The 19,148-nt window shown below is 32.3% G+C and overlaps 2 protein-coding genes across 12 annotated transcripts in view; one reads left to right on the top strand and one right to left on the bottom strand.

The window, feature by feature from the left end:
- LOC126770117 (acyl-CoA-binding protein homolog) overlaps positions 1–19,148 on the top strand; it is a 152,130-nt gene that overhangs the window by 20,797 nt on the left and 112,185 nt on the right. The gene's annotated exons all lie outside the window — the stretch shown is intronic.
- Positions 1–19,148, bottom strand: part of LOC126769931 (rho guanine nucleotide exchange factor 15) — a 115,266-nt gene that overhangs the window by 21,659 nt on the left and 74,459 nt on the right. For 10 of the 11 annotated variants that reach the window (XM_050488924.1, XM_050488927.1, XM_050488925.1 and 7 more), the window contains one exon: positions 434–579. In XM_050488924.1, the coding sequence (XP_050344881.1) occupies positions 434–579 (146 nt within the window). Of the gene's footprint in view, positions 1–433; positions 580–8,611; positions 8,822–9,658; positions 9,966–19,148 lie in introns of those variants that run through there. The other variant, XM_050488934.1, reaches the window with a different exon arrangement.

Below are 19,148 nucleotides of genomic sequence, written 5' to 3'. Positions count from 1 at the left end.
AACAAAAACTAAAGTTTCCTAACAAATTCTCATAATTACGAGTACACTTAGCATTAAAGTGTAGCATGCTACAGCGCCAAAGCCGAGTTGGCCCAGTGGTAAGAACGCGTGAATCTTAACCGATGATCGTGGGTTCAAACCCGGGCAAGCATCACTGAATTTTCATGTGATTAATTTGTGATTGTAATTCATCTCGTGCTTTACGGTTAAGGAAAACTGCCTGTGTCTAATTTCTCTGAAATTCTGCCACATGTGTATTCTACCAACCCGCATTGGAGCATCGTGGTAAAATAAGCTCCAAATCTTCTCCTCAAAAAAAAAAGAGGAGAGGAGGCTTTTAGCCCAGCAGTGGGACATTCACAGGCTGTTACGAATGCTACAGCGCTGCTTTTCTTAAAGCCTATGTGAGTTAGTTTCATATGAGAGAATTTACCTTTTCATGTTCGTCGGAGTCAGTGTCGCTGTCGAAGGAATCGAAATCGTCATCTGGTATAGGCGGCGCTGGCAAAGCTGGTAACGGAGGCTGCGGCGGTGGCTCCAGGGACTCGTAGAGGTGGCCGGAGTCGCTGCTGTCACAGTCTGGAGACGGTAACCATTAAATTAGACATATGTTTTGCGTTATATAAAGAACACTAAAGAAACTTGTTTTGAAAGACTTACTATTACCATTGATTTGTCAAACAATCGTAAAGCTAGAATGATCACTGGATACGATATTATTATAAGGGGTCCAAGTCAAATCTGTCATCTAGCCTGCACCTATGCATGCAGACAAACGAGTTACTTTCGCATTTATAATATTAGTATACTTAAGTCTCTGAACCAATTTGACAGGACAAAAAACGATCTCTCTTTTTTATCTATGTTGTTATAAAGGATAGCAATATTGTCATGGTTCTAGTAAATTAGTTCAGAGTTTGTATGAAAAGGAATTAGATATTTTTGTTTTTGTCTTTTACTTGTATGTTGCTTGCAATTTGTATATATTATTACTGGCTAGCTAATAAAACAATAAGAAGAGAAAAAAAAAACAATAATAAATATCATAATTAATGCTAAAAATTTTTACTCTATAAATGAATATTTAAAAATTCAATAATGTATTGAATGAATGAATAATTAATGAATTTGATGATACATTCAACTTTAGTAAATGGATAATTTTGGATAATATTATTTTTTTTTAAGTTAGAAATATCAGTTAGCGTTTACAAAAACTTTATTTTATTAACAATCAATTACTTGTTAACAAATATATTTGCGTGCGTGCCTATCGTGGGCGAAATGTATTAGAGACTTATAAAGAAATCATAACATCTGTAAAACTACGATTCATGCAAATAAATGATTATTATTATTATTATCGTTACTATTAGCGTTCTTAAAAATATATAACATTTTCTATATTTATTAATATTTGACGCAATATAAAAGCACTATTCGAAGTTTTATTTTAGCATTTCAGTTATTTATTATTACGGTTATATTTTGAATACATCGCACATTGTCTCAGATAAATATACTTTCTATAAATAGAATAAAAAAACTGTAATGAAACTACAGTAAATATAACACGTATCGTTTTTCAGGTCAAGATAATCAAACATTACAACCATGTCAAGAATAGGTGGTATTACTTTACAAATACGTTTAATTTTATCGTCGACACTTGGCGACCAAGTTAAGCTAAAAAGAAGAAAATACTCCATTCTACGTATAATAAATTACATCGCTTAAAAATATGGGGATCGAACTATTTTGAAATCATTAAAAATTTGATCAAACTATTACATAATATAGCCTGTTAAAGACTGTTGGACTTGTCTTCTCTTGTATTGAGGAGCCGGTTTGGTGTATATTCTATCACGTTGCACCTTTACGACACGTTATTCAGCACGTGTCTATTAACCGACCCGCATTGGAGGCGTGGTGGAGTAAACTCCAAAACTTTTTCTCAAAAAGGAGAAGAAGTCTTAGCCCAACAGTGGGACATTTACAGGCTGCTGCTTTACTTTTTACTTTTATATTTAATATATAACATATGAGAGGCATATACCCAGCAGTAAAATAAAAAAGGCAATGGATGATGACGACAGTGGTCATAAAGAAATATATATATTTTATATAAAGTCTATTTCACAGAATGTTTATCGTGTAATTAATATTATGAAGACTTTATTTAAAATAGTTAACAAATTGAAAAATAATTATAACAATTTGTTCAAAGTAACCACCGACTTAACGTTTAAAAAAAACCATAGTAATATAAATTTGTATGTAAATGACACGTTAAACTGCGGATCGCAATAAAACGTAGCTATTGTTGGTAGTCAGTGTTGCGAAAACACGACGTGCTTACACGGGTTGCCTCAGAGCAAGTTATGTAAGTGCACCACGAATAATCGAAGCCTTGACATTTTATTGCAAGTTTCGAGTAAATTTTTTTACACAAAATTCAACAAGTGTTCGTCATCATTATCATTTATATTTCCTTTACTTTAAAACTTTAAATTTCTACGTACACAATAACTTCTTGTGCATTAAGCGGAATACAAATATTGTCTTCAGGTTTATTTTACCAGGAACCATAAAAATTATTTTCTTTTATTTCTTATATATTTTAGCAATATAGAGAGATTATTATCTTTTATTCTAATGTTTAATTTAAAGTGATTAATATATTGTCTAATAGCGATTTTCCAAGATGCAAGATCTTGCAAAGTAATGTTGGCTGATGAGAGTTTTGAGTTCAGCCAGTATTATAGTTATATTTTAATAGAACGGAATAGGTTGACAGACACACACACTGTGTGGTATATGGGAGTGGGGCGTCAGGTTTATTTCATAGATGACTTTATGAAATATTGCTAATGACAGTACAGTAACAGCCTGTTCATGTCCCACTGCTGGGCTAAGGCCTCCTCTCCCTTTTAAGGAGAAGGTTTGGAGCTTATCCACTACGCTGCTCGAATGCGGGTTGGTAGAAAACACATGTAGTAGGATTTTAATGAAATTAGACACATGCAGGTTTCCTCACGATGTTTTCCTTCACTGTCAAGCATGAGATGAATTATAAACACAAATTAAGCACATGAAAATACAGTGGTGCTTGCCCGGTTTTGAACCCACGATCATCAGTTAAGATTCACGCGTTCGAACCACTAGGCCAATGCTAATGAATTAAACATTAATGTCAATGAATTTTCACTTCAATAAACAAGTTTTTTATATAGAATTTATATATTTTTTTTTATATAAAATATGCGAGATTTATACTTCATAGCATATGATTTTTGTTTAAAAATATTCATATTTTTGTCAAAAAGTTAATTTTTACTAGAAATATCCCTACGGTCTTTGCAGCTAAACAGATATCTTGTTTTTTTTTAGGTTCTATTAAATATATTGGCACGCATATCACATGAATGTTGGAGGGTGGAGACGGAGTCAATACTTAATTCACTCTATTATCCTTTAAACTTATTTACTTAAATGTTAAATACGTGTTTATTGAAGAATTAGTACTATTAGTGAAGGATGCTATTCCCGGTAAAACCGGGCTCCCAGTTACTGAGGACACTAGTCTCTAAGACTTTAGTTGTTTACAATATTATTATATAATACACAATTGGTTCAATTAGAAAGAAAGGTATATATTATATTAATTTCAAACATTATAAACATTTAAATTAAGGCTACTATATCGTTAAGATTGGTCAACTCTTTTACATTAACTTTACGCTGCTCATCATTTTGTATAATAATAATTTATGCTATTAAGCTAATGTTTAGTAGCATTTCATTATTTTAAGTTTGGTCTGATGACACTAAGTAAGTGTTCAGAGAAATAACAATTTCATAGACATTGTAAAATATCAAGACCCCATGCAGTCAAAGCGTCACTTGCGATATTATAAATATCAAGTCTATTACAATGACACTGCGACATATCGACTAATTACTTTATAATGTTAATAATAATTAGTTACACATACAAAATTAATAATTATTATATAATATAAATGGTTTTTTTTTTGTGATAAAGAAGAATATTAGCAGAACCTACATACAAAATCTGAGCCAAATCGTTAGCCTCTTTACGAGACACACAAAGTAAGTTAGGTATACACATATACAAATATATATATATACAAGAATTGCTTTAATATTAGAAGATATACCGTTCTGTATCTACAACGTATTTTATTAAATATATTGTAAATACACTGTACTAATATACCGTGTTATATATTCAGCATCATGCCTTCAAAAGGTTATGGGATAAGATTTTTAATATAAAATTACTAGGTGCATTTTATGTTAATTGAACATCCGTGTTACGTGGACGGTAAAATATGGACAATCGCAAACTAATCGATAAATAAATTATTGACTAAATTTAAAACCAGTTAAAAATCACTATGCGCATATATTAGTACGTATAATTAATCATTGATAATGTTGTTACGTTCTTAGTAGTATGAATGTTTAATTGATGAGAAATTACGTTTGATTAATTTTGGTCGCTGAGAGAATGTGGTTCTGTCGTCTTTCAATTGTCAAAACTATTCGCATTTGCATATTCAGCCCATTCTCAATGATCATTGCATATTTCTTTTATTTATTTATCTAATTTGATGCATATTTTCGGTATATTTATAATATTATTCGGTAGTTTCAAGGCTCTTAGAGCGCAATGAAAACATTTTGAATCAAACCTAAGCTTTGAACCTTTGTTTTAAATTGATAGTTGTTTAAAGGGTCGATAGAACTTCCGCTAAAAACTATAATCCTAATATATCTCCCAAGTTCAAATATTGCTTATTTACCTCCGATCTGGTTTGGAGCGATCCTTTCCCATTTATCTTAAAACTGAACATTCAGAATAATACTTGATTGTTTACGTTTTCGAAAATGTTGATCAATTATTTGTTTCATTTGTATCGTATAAGGTTATTTTTATATTATAATTTATATGTTGATTTTGATTATAAAAATAGAAACTTACTTTTTTATTAAATTGAAAATGCAACATTCATACTTTGCCTATTTTTAGAATTAAAAAATAAATAAACAGTTGACGTAATTTTTTTATAGCACAGGCTGAATTTAAAAAATATTATTTTCTTACTTATTTCAAATTTGATGCAAAATTGTAATATTTATTGTATATTTTTTTACCATAATGACGGATCAGGAACACATTTCTTATAACAACTTTCTTATAACTTAGCTTATAAACGGCACGCATTGCGATGTCTCTTTATTTTTTTTGTTAGCAATTATCTGATACGAGTCACGCTCTTCGCAATGGTACTTATTATAACAGAAACCTTCACGCAAGAGCTCACAATGAACAACGACTTTACAAAGTATCAACTTTATCGGTTGACCGATGCGTAAATGCAAAAACAAGTACCAATTTCTATGTAAGATATTGCTAATAAAAAAATATTATCGGTAAAAAATAAATGTATGTTGGTATAAAGGTTTGTTACCACTTTACAAACTCATCAAAATTGACTTTAAGTCGATCACATTTCTCTTCAACATGTATAAAAATAATGCTTTTGTTTGTTTGTGTAGTATGTTATCCCTAATTTAATAATCCGATTGAGTTAAGCGCTTAAGGGTTAAAGTTGACGCTTGCGTGAAGGTTTGTGGCAATCAGTAGCGTATTTTATGATTTGTGTTTTACGTACTACTTAAATCATTTCCGCCCCTTAAATTTTGAATTTTGAACTGTTCTATATTCGAATGTGTTTAAATTTTGAATCTTAAAACAGTTGAAAGTATTACCGTAACCGTAACAGCCTGTGAATGTCCCACTGCTGGGCTAAAGGCCTCCTCTCCACATTTTGAGGAGAAGGTTTGGAGCTTATTCCACCACGCTGCTCCAATGCGGGTTGGTGGAATACACATGTGGCAGAATTTCAGTGAAATTAGACACATGCAGGTTTCCTCACGATGTTTTCCTTCACCGTAAAGCACGAGATGAATTATAATCACAAATTAAGCACATGAAAATTCAGTGGTGCTTGCCCGGGTTTGAACCCACGATCATCGGTTAAGATTCACGCGTTCTTACCACTGGGCCATCTCGGCTCAAGTATTAGGATTAATGCTATTGTTTAGTCACAGCGTCGATTGGAATCTGTCAGGTTACGTACGAAAATGAATCTTTCTAAGGAAAATGTTCGTGCAATAATTTTCTACAACTTTAGAAGAGGCCTGACACGGCTTCAGTGTTTTGAAGAGCTAACATTTGTGTTCACTGATGAAGCCCCATGTCTGCGGACTGTCGAACGCTGGTATTTAGAATTCCAGCGTGAACATACTAGTATTAGTGACAAATCTCGCGAATGACGCACAAAATCCGCCTTCACTGAAGAAAACATCATTGCTGTGAGACAACTAATATTCGAAGTTCGTCATGTGACGTATCGAAAGATAGAGGCTCTATTAGGCATCTCAGGGACAACCATTCAGAAGATTTTGCATGAAGCGCTTGGTGTAAGAAAGCTAGTTTGCCGTCGGATACCGCATCTGCTTTCCGACGATCATAAGGCGGCCCGCGTCAGATGGTGTAAGAAAACTCTGCAAAGGTTCAACCGAGGAGAGTTAAATCACGTCTACATCATCAGTGGTGACGAATCTTGGATCTATGCCTACGATCCTGATTCCAAACAACAATCTACAATTTGGGTCTTTCAAGACGAGCCAAAGCCAACTAAAGTTGTTCATTCTCGAAGCACTTCAAAGAAGATGGTGGCCACGTTCGTTGGAAAAACCGGCCATGTTGCGACTATTGCACTTGAAGATCGTAGAACGGTTAACGAAGAGTGGTATACCACAGTTTGTTTACCACAAGTCATCGCCGAACTTCGAAAATCCAACTCAAAGCGACGCATCATCCTGCACCACGACAACGCAAGCTCACACAGCGCTCGTCAAACGATTGAGTATTTGAAGCAGTAAAAAGTAGAAATTCTTGACCATCCTCCATACAGTCCTGACCTAAGCCCTAGCGATTTCTTTACATTTCCTAAAATTAAGAAAAGTCTTCGTGGTCAAAGGTTCCAGTCCGGTGAAGAAACAGTCGACGCTTTCAAGTCAGCCATTTTGAACACCCCCACTTTAGAGTGGAATAAATGTTATAATAACTGGTTTCAGCGAATGGAAAAGTGTATTAAGCTACGTGGTGAATACTTTTAAAAACAATAAAAAGTACTATAAGGTTCTAGTTGTGTTTTTTTCTTCAAACGACAAAACTTAAAAGGCATGCCTCGTATGTATTATATTGTTAATAATATTATTTATGGTTAATTATACGTAGGTAAGTAACTAAAACAAATTTTAGAGTACTTTTGTTATATAGATTAAGTTCTTCAAGTTCCTTTAGAAAATTCAAATCAAAAAGCAAAAAAAATGGGTAACGATTATAAAAAGCTCCTGGCTGCCTTGCCTTGGCCGTAGGGTAAATACATCACTAGTGGTAATCTTACCCTCAGCGTACTATATTATAGGTGGCATGTGTGAAATCGGATAATTGTTTACAAGAAAATAAATAAACATAAGTTAAAATACCATTAATTCGATTGTGACAGAAATATTGTAATTGTAAAGTATTGTATTGTCGTACCCGCAGAGTATCTCATTTAATAACATCAGCGTACACTACAAGTAGGAGGCACACGGTTATGCTCTTACTTTTAGCGAGAGCGTTTCTTTTTTAAATTATAAGTATACCCTAACCAATGAAAGAAGAGTCATGTAAACGGACAATACAGTAAAAAATATATACACATCGTCTTGAGAAAATCATCCTTTTATTCTTGTCAGATAATAAGACATGCCTAAGAATAAATGTCTAAGAACCGAGATGTGATTTTTTGATATAGTGATTGGAGTATAGCGATCTTAACTGTACGAGTCGATCACAGATTATTTGAATCTGACATTCGATACCAAATAAGGTTCCCTGTAACCTGTTTAAGTGAAAGTACTCTTCCGTCGTCTCTCCATGGAATATCCCACACTACGGCATGAATATTCCCGTGTAGTTTCATTTAAATAATATAACCATCCAGTATCAAGTTAGTTTTACAACAGTATCTTTTATAAGAATAACCAAAATATAATTAACTAGCAATAATAAAATAATTACAAATCTAGTCATTTTCAGACTATATTTTATATTTAATTTATAAGTTTTGTTTTTAATTTATTATAGAAAACTGTGTCACGCCTATCATTCCATAATAATAGTCGTCTATTTAGTAGGTAGATCTCATACAGCACACGATTTTTCTGAAGTATTCTTAATATCTCCGAAACTATTTCAACATACAAAATTTAAAAGGTAATTGAATTTATACGTTTAAAATAGCTAAAAAATTATTGGCATTTAAATTAGTAGATGAGCTTCTAACCTTTACGTCACGTAATTTTTCCTAACAGATTTTGATTGTGTGCATTATCTGTCTGTCTACGTTTGATAAAATAACAATTAATTATAGACTTCAAGCGTATTACTATATACAAAATTTACTTGAATAGTTTGATTAATAATGGCTGTGTGTTATAGTATACCGGTTATTTAAATGCGTACCAATAAATGCAACGAGATCCTGGATTTCGAAATCTCCTTCCCGGAGAACAGTCCTCACGCTGAGCCACCAGGTCTGTTCCAATACTTCAATAAACTTCACTTTATCTTCCACATTCTGATAGACACTATTTGGTTTCTCGTCATTTTCGCTATAATATGAAGACTTTGCGTTCGTCTTGATGTAGACTTTCGTCGGTGAAGTCACGGATACTAAAACGAACGGTCAAGGTGATTTAGGCTTTGGTTTCGCTTCAATGTTTAAAATTTAAATCGAGCAAACAACGAAACGAGATCACGGCATTCGGTTCGGTTTTCAAGCATTAAAAGGTCAAACTTATGAGCGGTGTAAAGTTAACGATGTGATGCCCTTGTATGTAAAAGAAAGGGAACGAAATAGTGATTGAATTTCAACTTTACATTGTGGTACAGTACTTCTACTTTATTTATATTACTACTAATGTCTCTCGGTTAACTTCGTATTTCGACTTTCAGCTGTCGTCGTTATCCGATCAGCGGAGTAGACAATGGCATGTTCGTAGAAAAAGTCAAATTGTATGGAAATGGCAAATGCATGCGATCTATTACGTTAGTAGCAATTGTCATAATGAATTTGTACACACTAAACGAAAACGAAGTTAAGTTAAGTTAAGAAGAAATCATTTCGACAATCATCGAATGGTCTTTGCCTAATTCTACAATTCTCTTTGTTTGAAAATATATAAAGAGTTACTACTACAACTTTAATTTGATTAAAATTTTTACAATCAGATTGTAATTAATGCAAATTAGTTAAAAATGTAGGCTATCTATTATAAAATTGACTACCTAGAAACCTAGCCATAGATACATTTATTACTGTGAAATGGATTGTTGCTTAATAAAATAGAAGCACTGTTCATGTGTCAACCTTAAGCGTTGTTTGCAAAAGATATCCGAATGATACGTTTAAGTCAACTGAGTCACTGGTTTAAAAAGCCGGTCTCGCGTCATGTTCACCATATATGTTAAAATGAAAAGTATCAATAAAACAAATCAACAGCCTAGCACCTTGATCGCCGCAATTCCTTCGGAATGTCCGAGGCCTCGGCGGACCGACTCCGCCGTACGCTGGTGGTCTCTCCGATACCATTTTCCAACATTTTTCACTGCATCACATCACTTAACACTTCACATTTATGTTGCCATATACGCTGTTAATAGTCAGTGTTTGCCATTCTTAAATAAAAAAAATATATCGAATTACAATCGAGATGTCTGGTCTGTTTGCAATGGTTATAGTTACTACTCGATGCAGGAAAAACTTAACGAGACACCGGCAGCTGTTGTCCGATTCAGGGTCAACCGGTTGCTTTATATCAAGAGCTGATTTTTTCTCGATGTAAATCGTGAACTACGTAATCATAATTTTAGCAAAAAATTACTTGTTGATATTTCGATGTCTCGTGGGAAGTTAAGATATATCATTTAATTATGTTTTGTCGTTTTAGATTTGTTTCAATATACATAAATGAGTATAAATTATTCCGTAACGTGATATGTGGAGTTCACGTTCCACTTAATTTAAAAACTAAAATAAAATCTATTTAATTTAGGTTTTATTTTAATTTATTCTCGATTTGTGAGTTACGAAACTTGTCCTCAACGAACAAGATTATAGAAAGGGTTATTTTCTGTTAATAATTTTAGCATTGACACGCTTCGTAGTTTTTATAAAACCTGCATTTGTTCTTGTTTATTTACTTTTAGTTCATATATATTTAGTAAAATGTTCTGTTCTTTGAATCATTGTCAGAGTATCACTGAATGCTTTTCATTTATGGTATTCTGTTTCGAGCTATCTATTTGTACTTTATTACCGGAACATTCATAGTTTCTAAGCAAGGCTTTGCAATCAGAGCATTGCGTTGCAACACAATGACTAGCGCATAATCTGTTCTGCTAAATCTATTGCTTTGATGTCGTTCTATACGGTATTAATATAATTAATAACTTAAGCTCCTTTGATAATTTCTATTTGATAATTTGATAGTTCAGTATTATCATATAATTGTTTTCTTACATGTAATTGTATTTCCGCCTTTACCTAAATAACTTAATTAAATATGTGCATACATATTAAAATAAAAATTGCAACTACGAATTTTGATCGCGTGGAATGGCGGCAAGAATGTTAATAGCATTTTGTTGAATTACAATTCGGATTATCTGGGCGAAAAATGACCAGCCCTTCTGTCACCTGCCTTTCTGGAGGCAATAATGGGTGTATAATCATTTATAAACTTAACGTAATTTAATGGTGACGCGTAACCTTTAAATGCTAGCCATTAACGGTTTATCAAAGACTAATTTATATGTTCGATTTGTACAAAATGCACGGCGAATAATGATTATTATATAGATTCTCCGTGTATTTTGTACAAAACGAAAATTTGTCGCGGCGAAAAAAATTCCGGGTTAGGAATAGTTGAAAAGATGGAATTTAATAAATTGATAGGTTTTGAACCTTTAGCCTTGTTTGAAGTTCGTGATATTTAAAGTTCACTACTATTTGTATCTCAGCCTGCATCTTGCGTCTGACACGCGATGCACTTTCTAAGTGGCTGTGATGGAAAATATAGACAATACCCGCCTTGTTCAGTAATGCCGCTATTTGTGATGGATCTTTGAGCATGTTAGCCTACTTTGAAAACACGGTGAAAATAATTACATGATCTGAAATATTATGATTTTGAAATAAAGTACCCCCGCCAGCCGCTATCTGTCTGAACACGATAAACTTATAACCTACCAAACGGAGTTCTTCATGAGGAAGGTTTAAAATGAGTCGAAAAAGATTATCTTCAGTATTTTTATCACAAATGTATGGAACCGTTTTTGTTATTTTAAATGATTTGTTTCATAATTATTATTTAATAATTTGTTTATTTCAAGGTTTCGTGTCTAACTTACTTCTCGCAATTTGCATTTGCATTATTCATATTATATATACTTATTTCAAATATACTTATTGCTTTGAATCTAGCCAAGAGAACCGACAACAAACAGTAATTATTCTTTTATACAATAATAAATATATACAAAACAGTACCAATTTAAAAGTAAATTGTCTTTTGCTATATATGTATCCTTTTACATAAGAATGCGCAATATGCAGTAATCTGACCAAACGGAATATTAAAGATAACGTGACGTAATTGCGGTTCCGGCTAGTTGGAGGCTGGTGGCATGAAACCGGTTGCCGGATGCATGTCACCCCATCCAGTTTTTTATGATGGATTATTTTCTTTTTTAAATGATGTCTTATTTCCTTGATCAGATAAGGAACCGGATTATGTGATCTATTTAATTTTTGAAATTATTAGTGTACTTTATTATATTACTTTTCATTATGTTTTAATTTTACTGGCTATTTCATTATAGTTAATTAGTCTTAGTGTTTTCTATTCAGCCAGTCTAACCGATTGTGAAAGTATAATAACTTAAGGAATTCAATATAATCTATGAATCATAGATTATATAACATAGAAAATTAAGAGAACTAAACTCTTCGACGTATTAAATAAAAAAATTAAAACGTGCTACTTTAAACATGTTTACTCGGTTTTATATGCAAATTTATTTTTATTAAATTCTTATGTGAATAAAACAAACAAATAATTAAAATAATATAAGCAATACGGCTATGGTAATTTTATATGAAGGTTTTTCATTATGTATAACGTATAGATAGATTTATTACTATGTATTATACAATATAATAAAAAAAACTTCAAGATAATTACAAAATTCTCAGAAGGAAGCAAAATTATCAATGTTAACTATTCATTTAATTTGCATAATTATTATAATCGGCTTATTCATTAATTTAATAGTTTTGATAAATTGTAAAAGTAAAACCGTACTTTTGAGTATATGATGTAAATGATATAAAGATAACTATGAAGCAAGAGCAAACATTATAACTTAATGGACCGAAGCAGAGCGTGACGAATTTTAAAACGCAATTTGACGATAAAGATGTGTTTTCGCTTATAAAAAAAATAATACATTGTGTTTTTACTTAAAAACTCTTAATCGTTCAAACAAAATCTCGACATTACGAGACACGTTACGTTTGAGTGCACACACGGGTTTTAACCTGTTAAATAATCAAATATTAATATGGCAAACACAGATTATTTTTATAGTTAATTGCACTTGTAAATATAATTACGCCAATATATATTTTTTTCAGATACACACAGCTGCAATATATTTTAAACTTTCACTAACAGAGCGGGCGGCGCGTGCATCACATGCGCGAGCGCAGGGCTAACTCGCGCTGACGCCCCTCTCCCTGCCGTGCCGAGTGTGGGCGCACCTGAATCGCCATTTACGTAGCACCCCTTTAATGAAACGCGTTTCATATTTGCACGAGAATGCATGGACAAATGGCAGTTACCTACGTCATAGTCGTAACCTTGTTTGGTTTCTTAAATTATATACCACGTGATTAATATAAGAGATATCATTATATAATTTAGATTATTTTAAGATTATTTACATTGAAAGAGCGTTTAAATTAAATGTTTTTATTCAATATAGAAATATTACAGTTAGTTATTTATGACTTATATGTAACGAAATGCTTGAAAAAAAACCAATATTACTAAAGTAAAGAAGAGATCTTAAAATGTCTAAAGGGTTTAAGTGTCACAGAAAAATATGAAAAGTATATTTTAGATTAATTCATTACAATTTAAATCATTGCAGACGATAAACATTTTAAAATGAGTGTGAGAATTTAAGTTATAAGTGAACTACATATATGTGTTATTGTACATTTATATATTGTTGCAGCATTGTATCTGTCATTGCTAATTTGCTCGACTCTCAAAACGATAAGATTGAAAGCCGTAAATACATTCAAGTAAAGCTGCATTTTAGTGAACTGGTTCCAAGAGCTGACACAATCTAGGGCAAAAGGTATGTACAGACTAATAAATTTGGATTTCGAAAGAAGAACGAACATTGTAAATGCAATGATAGAACCGTCACAAATAAAATATATTAAGCAAAGAAGTGAATTTGATTTACCTCGTATCTTATAAATAGATTTTTCCTATATCTACGTATCCAAATATTAAGGCAAATTGTGTACGGCTCTTAAATATCCGACAGTTAGGCAAACGCCTCTTTTTTTCTTAAGGAGAAAGATTGTAGCTTATTCCACTACTATGATCTACCTTAGTCGGGATTATACACGTGTTAGAATTTCATCAACCTGAAGCAGGTTTTCAAACGTCAATCACGAGATGAATAATTAACAACAACAAAATAACTTGAAAACTCAGTGGTGCTTACCCGCATTAGAAATCACTATCTTCGGTTAAATTCCAAACATTCTATCCACTAGCCCATATCGGGATTTAATCACAAGAAAATAATTTAAAATATAATAATAATATACTTAATGTTGTCAAGAGAGAATTAAAGATATACGACTGTTAAAGCAAATGTTCTCCCGGCTAGGACGAGTATGGGGATTATATACGAAACACCTGACGTGTTTGGTATATAATCTACATTTCTGCACAACTGACAACGAGTATGGAAAATTTCGTGATGATCGGTTGAATAGTTAGACGTAAAAACGTAACAAATAAATAAATACGTAAACAAACTCATTCGCATTGATAATATTAGATATATTAGTAAGGATTATATACACTTTAAGTATTTTTCGAGACGCAAATGGAATTTGATGATTTTTGATTACGTTTTTTGGTTAAGATTATATGTGAAGTATAAATTGTTGCACTTACACAAGCATGCCCCTGTTAGTGTCGATACATGCAAGAACAGACTAATGCTAAGAACGCCTATGATATAACCGGTAAGAAGTGGAACAGATAAATTATTGATCCCACGTTCGGTTTCAACGTGTTCTACTATTCGGCTAATTTAAAACGCATTGTAATTGAGTAACGGGAATTAGCATGTATGTATATACGTATATATGTCGTAGTACAAATTAATGCAAAGTTAATAATTGCTAAAATTTAGTTTAGTTTTGGAGACAATATTAAATTATTTATTTTTCAATCATTATATTTACTGGCAAACTAGAATTCACTCCATCGCCAGACTGATTAGAAATAAAATATTTTATGTGCATCTTATCATCATAAATCGAAAATATAAAAGAAAGGAAGTACGGACGAGCATATGGGCCACCTGATGGTAAGTGGTCACCAATGCCCATAGAAATTGACATTGTAAGAAATGTTAACCATCGCTTACATCGACAATGCGCCACCAACCTTGGGAACTAAGATGTTGTGTCCCATGTGCCTGTAGTTACACTGGCTCACTCACCCTTTAAACTAGAACACAAGAATACCAAGTACTGCTGTTTTGCGGTAGAATATCTGATGAGTGGGACCACCCACTAGGTACCAACCTACCCAGACGAGCTTGTACAAAGCCCTACCACGATGTATACCGAGAGACAGCTTCAGAAATTGGGAAGAAAAATAAAGGTAGAATATTCATGATATAAATATTTCCTATGTAAGAAAATTTATCTTATAACCACTTATACAAACAAATAATTTAGTCGTAATGTTAGGCACAAAACGCAAATTATATTTATAAAAAAGTCAAAGTGAATGTATGAGGTATTTCAATACTTTCATACGACTCGTGTTTCAGGTTGCGGTGGGGCCAGTGGTACTTCCGTAACGCCACACGGAGGCAGTCAAATCGATAAAACACATTTCCTTATGCGTTTTGTAAAACATTTAAACTTTTAAATGTAGCTTTTTCAATTAACTTGAGCTGTAATTTTAGCATACAATTAAAATAAATGTACATTAAAACACGAAAATTTTCGAATATTAAACCTCTTTTTGGGGCTTATTTATACCTGAATTTTAATTCTGTATATTATTTAGATTATAATTTAATACGGATAATGTAATTAAGGTTAAGATCATGTTTACGGATCTTCAATCTTCTTACTATGTAAGAAGTAATTTTGTCTCAAGATACGAATCTTGGCTAACCGCTGACGAAGTGTTTACAAACGAAGTAATCAATGTAACGACGGTGCTAGATGAATACTAATATTATATCAATTTCTTCCTTAGTCTTGTTGTTACGTATTTTCTATAATATATGTTGTTAGTTGTTTGGATTGTTACGCTTATATAATTCTTATGTTTACCTTTACGTGAACAAACATGTTTCTGTATACTCCCTTACCATCGTTCAAATATGCATTTCGAAATTATTATTATTATTTTTTTTTTTTATAGAATAGGAAGGCGGACGAGCATATGGGCCACCTGATGGTAAGTGGTCACCAACGCTCTTAGACATTGGCATTGTAAGAAATGTCAACCATCGCTTACATATCCAATGCGCCACCAACCTTGGGAACTAAGATTTTATGTCCCTTGTGCCTGTAATTACACTGGCTCACTCACCCTTCAAACCGGAACACAACAATATCAAGTATTGCTGTTTTGCGGTAGAATATCTGATGAGTGGGTGGTACCTACCCAGACGAGCTTGCACAAAGCCCTACCACCAGTGAATTAGTTGAATGATATTTAATTTTTTTAAATTCTAACGGTATCTACTCTTATTCGGATGATACAATTGTCTAATAGACGATATTAGAAATATATACCCTCATCTGTTATTTGATGATGAAAAAGATTATAGGTTAGATAATATGTACATTAATAAATCGCAAATGGGTTGCTAGTAAAACAGTAACCAGGCATTAATTAAAGTTTTTATTTTTTCACGAATTTCCCTTTTATATCATTATACCATGTTCCTATGCTTCTTAGCGTGGTGGGTGTGTAAATGTCCTGGGCAAAGTTCTGCTCTCCGTTTGAGTGGAAGAGAGTCATTACAATATCATTCCATCATACTACTCCAATGCAGGTTGGTTTAAAGGAAAACAATCATCATCAAAGGAATTGAATTTCATAAAGATTCTGTTTACTAATATTTCCACATATTTTCCATCTTTAGACTTTTTTATTGAATAAAATGCAACGTTTAGACTTACAGAAGGTCGTAACGTATATATCGTTTACGCAATCGAGATTATAATCGGCTTATTGTTATACAAACTGATTCTCACAATTTTCGACTATTTCAACGAGAAAGTGTTCGTTTACATGAGTTTTTAGTTAAGAATAGAAAAAATATTCCGTAGTTATCAATTCAGTAAGATGGCTTGCATGTGTAAAGCTCATTAAATTTAAAATAATCTTATTGTGTAATACTCTGTTTGCACTCTTTCTGATTATGTTTATGAATGCCAAGTTGCAATGGTTTTTCTTAGTTGGTTGTTACCGGAATAGTATTCCTATGTAAATTCGAATAGAAATATTTACTTACAAAGCGTTATTAATATCACATAAAAGGAAAAAAGCAGGTGGATAATCTTAAACCTTTAAGTTTAAAATTTTACTTGGTGGTAGGGCTCTATGCAAACCCGTCTGGGTAGGTACCACTCACTCATCACGTACTCACATGTAGTATTGAAGGTTTGCAGATTGAGTGATCCATTGTAACTATGGACACAAGGGACATTACATCTTAGTTCCCAAGGTTGGTTACCAACAAGTGTTCGCCTTCCTATTTTATATAAAAAAACTCAATATTCTTTATTTAATTGCAATTACTTATTGATAGTCAAAGTAACACTACAATCGGTTTCTTCAAATTTTTTTCGGATTTAAATGTATGAAATATTCTAGAAGCAATACTTTCATTTACAAGGCATGCTGTCATTTTTAAGCTCACTAATCGTAAATCCTTCTGGCACCCAAACCTTTAAGAGACGATTGTGTGTTTCTTTATGGGTATGACAAGAAATCTTCGTAATATAAACTGGCTGATAGTGTTAGCATTTATTCGTAATATATACAGTTTCTCAAGCAAGAGTTGAGCATTTTTTACGACATCATTATGTAGAAATTGTTTCAGAGACACTGGAGTACTATTGTAATATATTATCTCAAGACTTCAAAGATAATAAAACAAATCGACATTGCCGTCTATACTTACCATCGTATCAATTGAATACAGAATTTTGGGACTAAAAAGTCGGAATCCTATATGATATAGTAATAAATGTAAAGTGAGTAGTAGTAAGGCTGTTAATGTCCACAGCTGGGCAAGGCATCGTCTCCGTTTGAGGTGAACGTTTGGAGCCTATTCTACCACGTTGCTCCAATGCGGGTTGGTACACATGTGCCAGAATTACATTGAAATTACTCACGCAGGTTTCCTCACCGAACACAAGATGAATTATCAACACAAATTAAGCACATTTAAAATTCAGTGGTGTTTAATGAGTTTGAACTAGCAATCATCGTTTTATTCACGCGTTCATACCACGCTTTATTTTTCAACGCAAGCCATTGAAATCGATTACTGATTTCAATGGCTTGCGTTTATCTACAAACATAACCTAATCCTTGCTCGAGAAACAATTTACATATTATAATTCAAACTGCAAGTAAAAGAAATATTATACTCTCAAGAGCCTTAATTTACTCATGCATTTATAATTAATTAATTATAAATTGATTATTTATTATTAAATTATGTTTTCTTGATTTAAAAATTAAATTTATATTAAATTAAATTATATAAATGAATTATATAATTTCATGCACCTATTAAATATAAAAAATGTCTTGTTTTGTAATTACTTATGATTAATTTATAAATGGAAACTGTTTTGGTTTATGAATTGTTTTATATTTTTTATTTTATTGTAATTATTTCACTGTTTGTTTCCTGTACACTAAATAAATAAATAAATAAATATCTATTTGTAAACGTAATGAAAATCTACCCGAGGTTAAAGCAAACAAACGTACCCAAACGCAGCGATGGACTATAATTTATAATTTCAAATCTATAAATATTTGTTTATGTATAATGTAATAAAATTTATGTCTTTGCAATTAATGTATTCTTCAGATCGTGGAGATAACGTAAACATATTACAAACTAGTTTACGCCAGCGGCTTTGCACGTATGTTTACGGGCAGGAGTTACTTATATGTATAAAAGCGTAAGGCCTTCCTTGGGGCTCGAGCTGGATTCATGCCAAAATTTCAACAATATCGCATAAGTTTAGCCATGAGTTTAGCCATGAAAACGTGACAGATACACAAAAAGAGTTACTTTCGACTTTATAATATTAGTATAGTTTAGATTTCAAAGTTATATCGTGAAAATGGAATCTGATATAAAATAGAAGAAAAAATGTCAATAAACAATACTGGAGACGCTGAACGGTGAAAGTAAATATTGCAGTTTATAGAGAAATGACAATGGAATGATTTACTTTCATTCTCATAACAATATCGTCGACGCTGACGATTGAAAAATACTTTAGTAATAGAGATTACATAATTTAAAATGGTACTTATATTTATTTAACCAAATAAATTTACTTAATCATTTACATTGCAAGTGTAATTAAAGCAATTTGGTATTTAACTTCTATAAAAATTAG

This window comes from Nymphalis io, chromosome 8 (assembly GCF_905147045.1).
Source record: "Nymphalis io chromosome 8, ilAglIoxx1.1, whole genome shotgun sequence".
NCBI lineage: Eukaryota > Metazoa > Arthropoda > Insecta > Lepidoptera > Nymphalidae > Nymphalis > Nymphalis io.
Note: the sequence above shows the minus strand (reverse complement) of the source record. Positions and strands in the feature narration are given on the sequence as shown.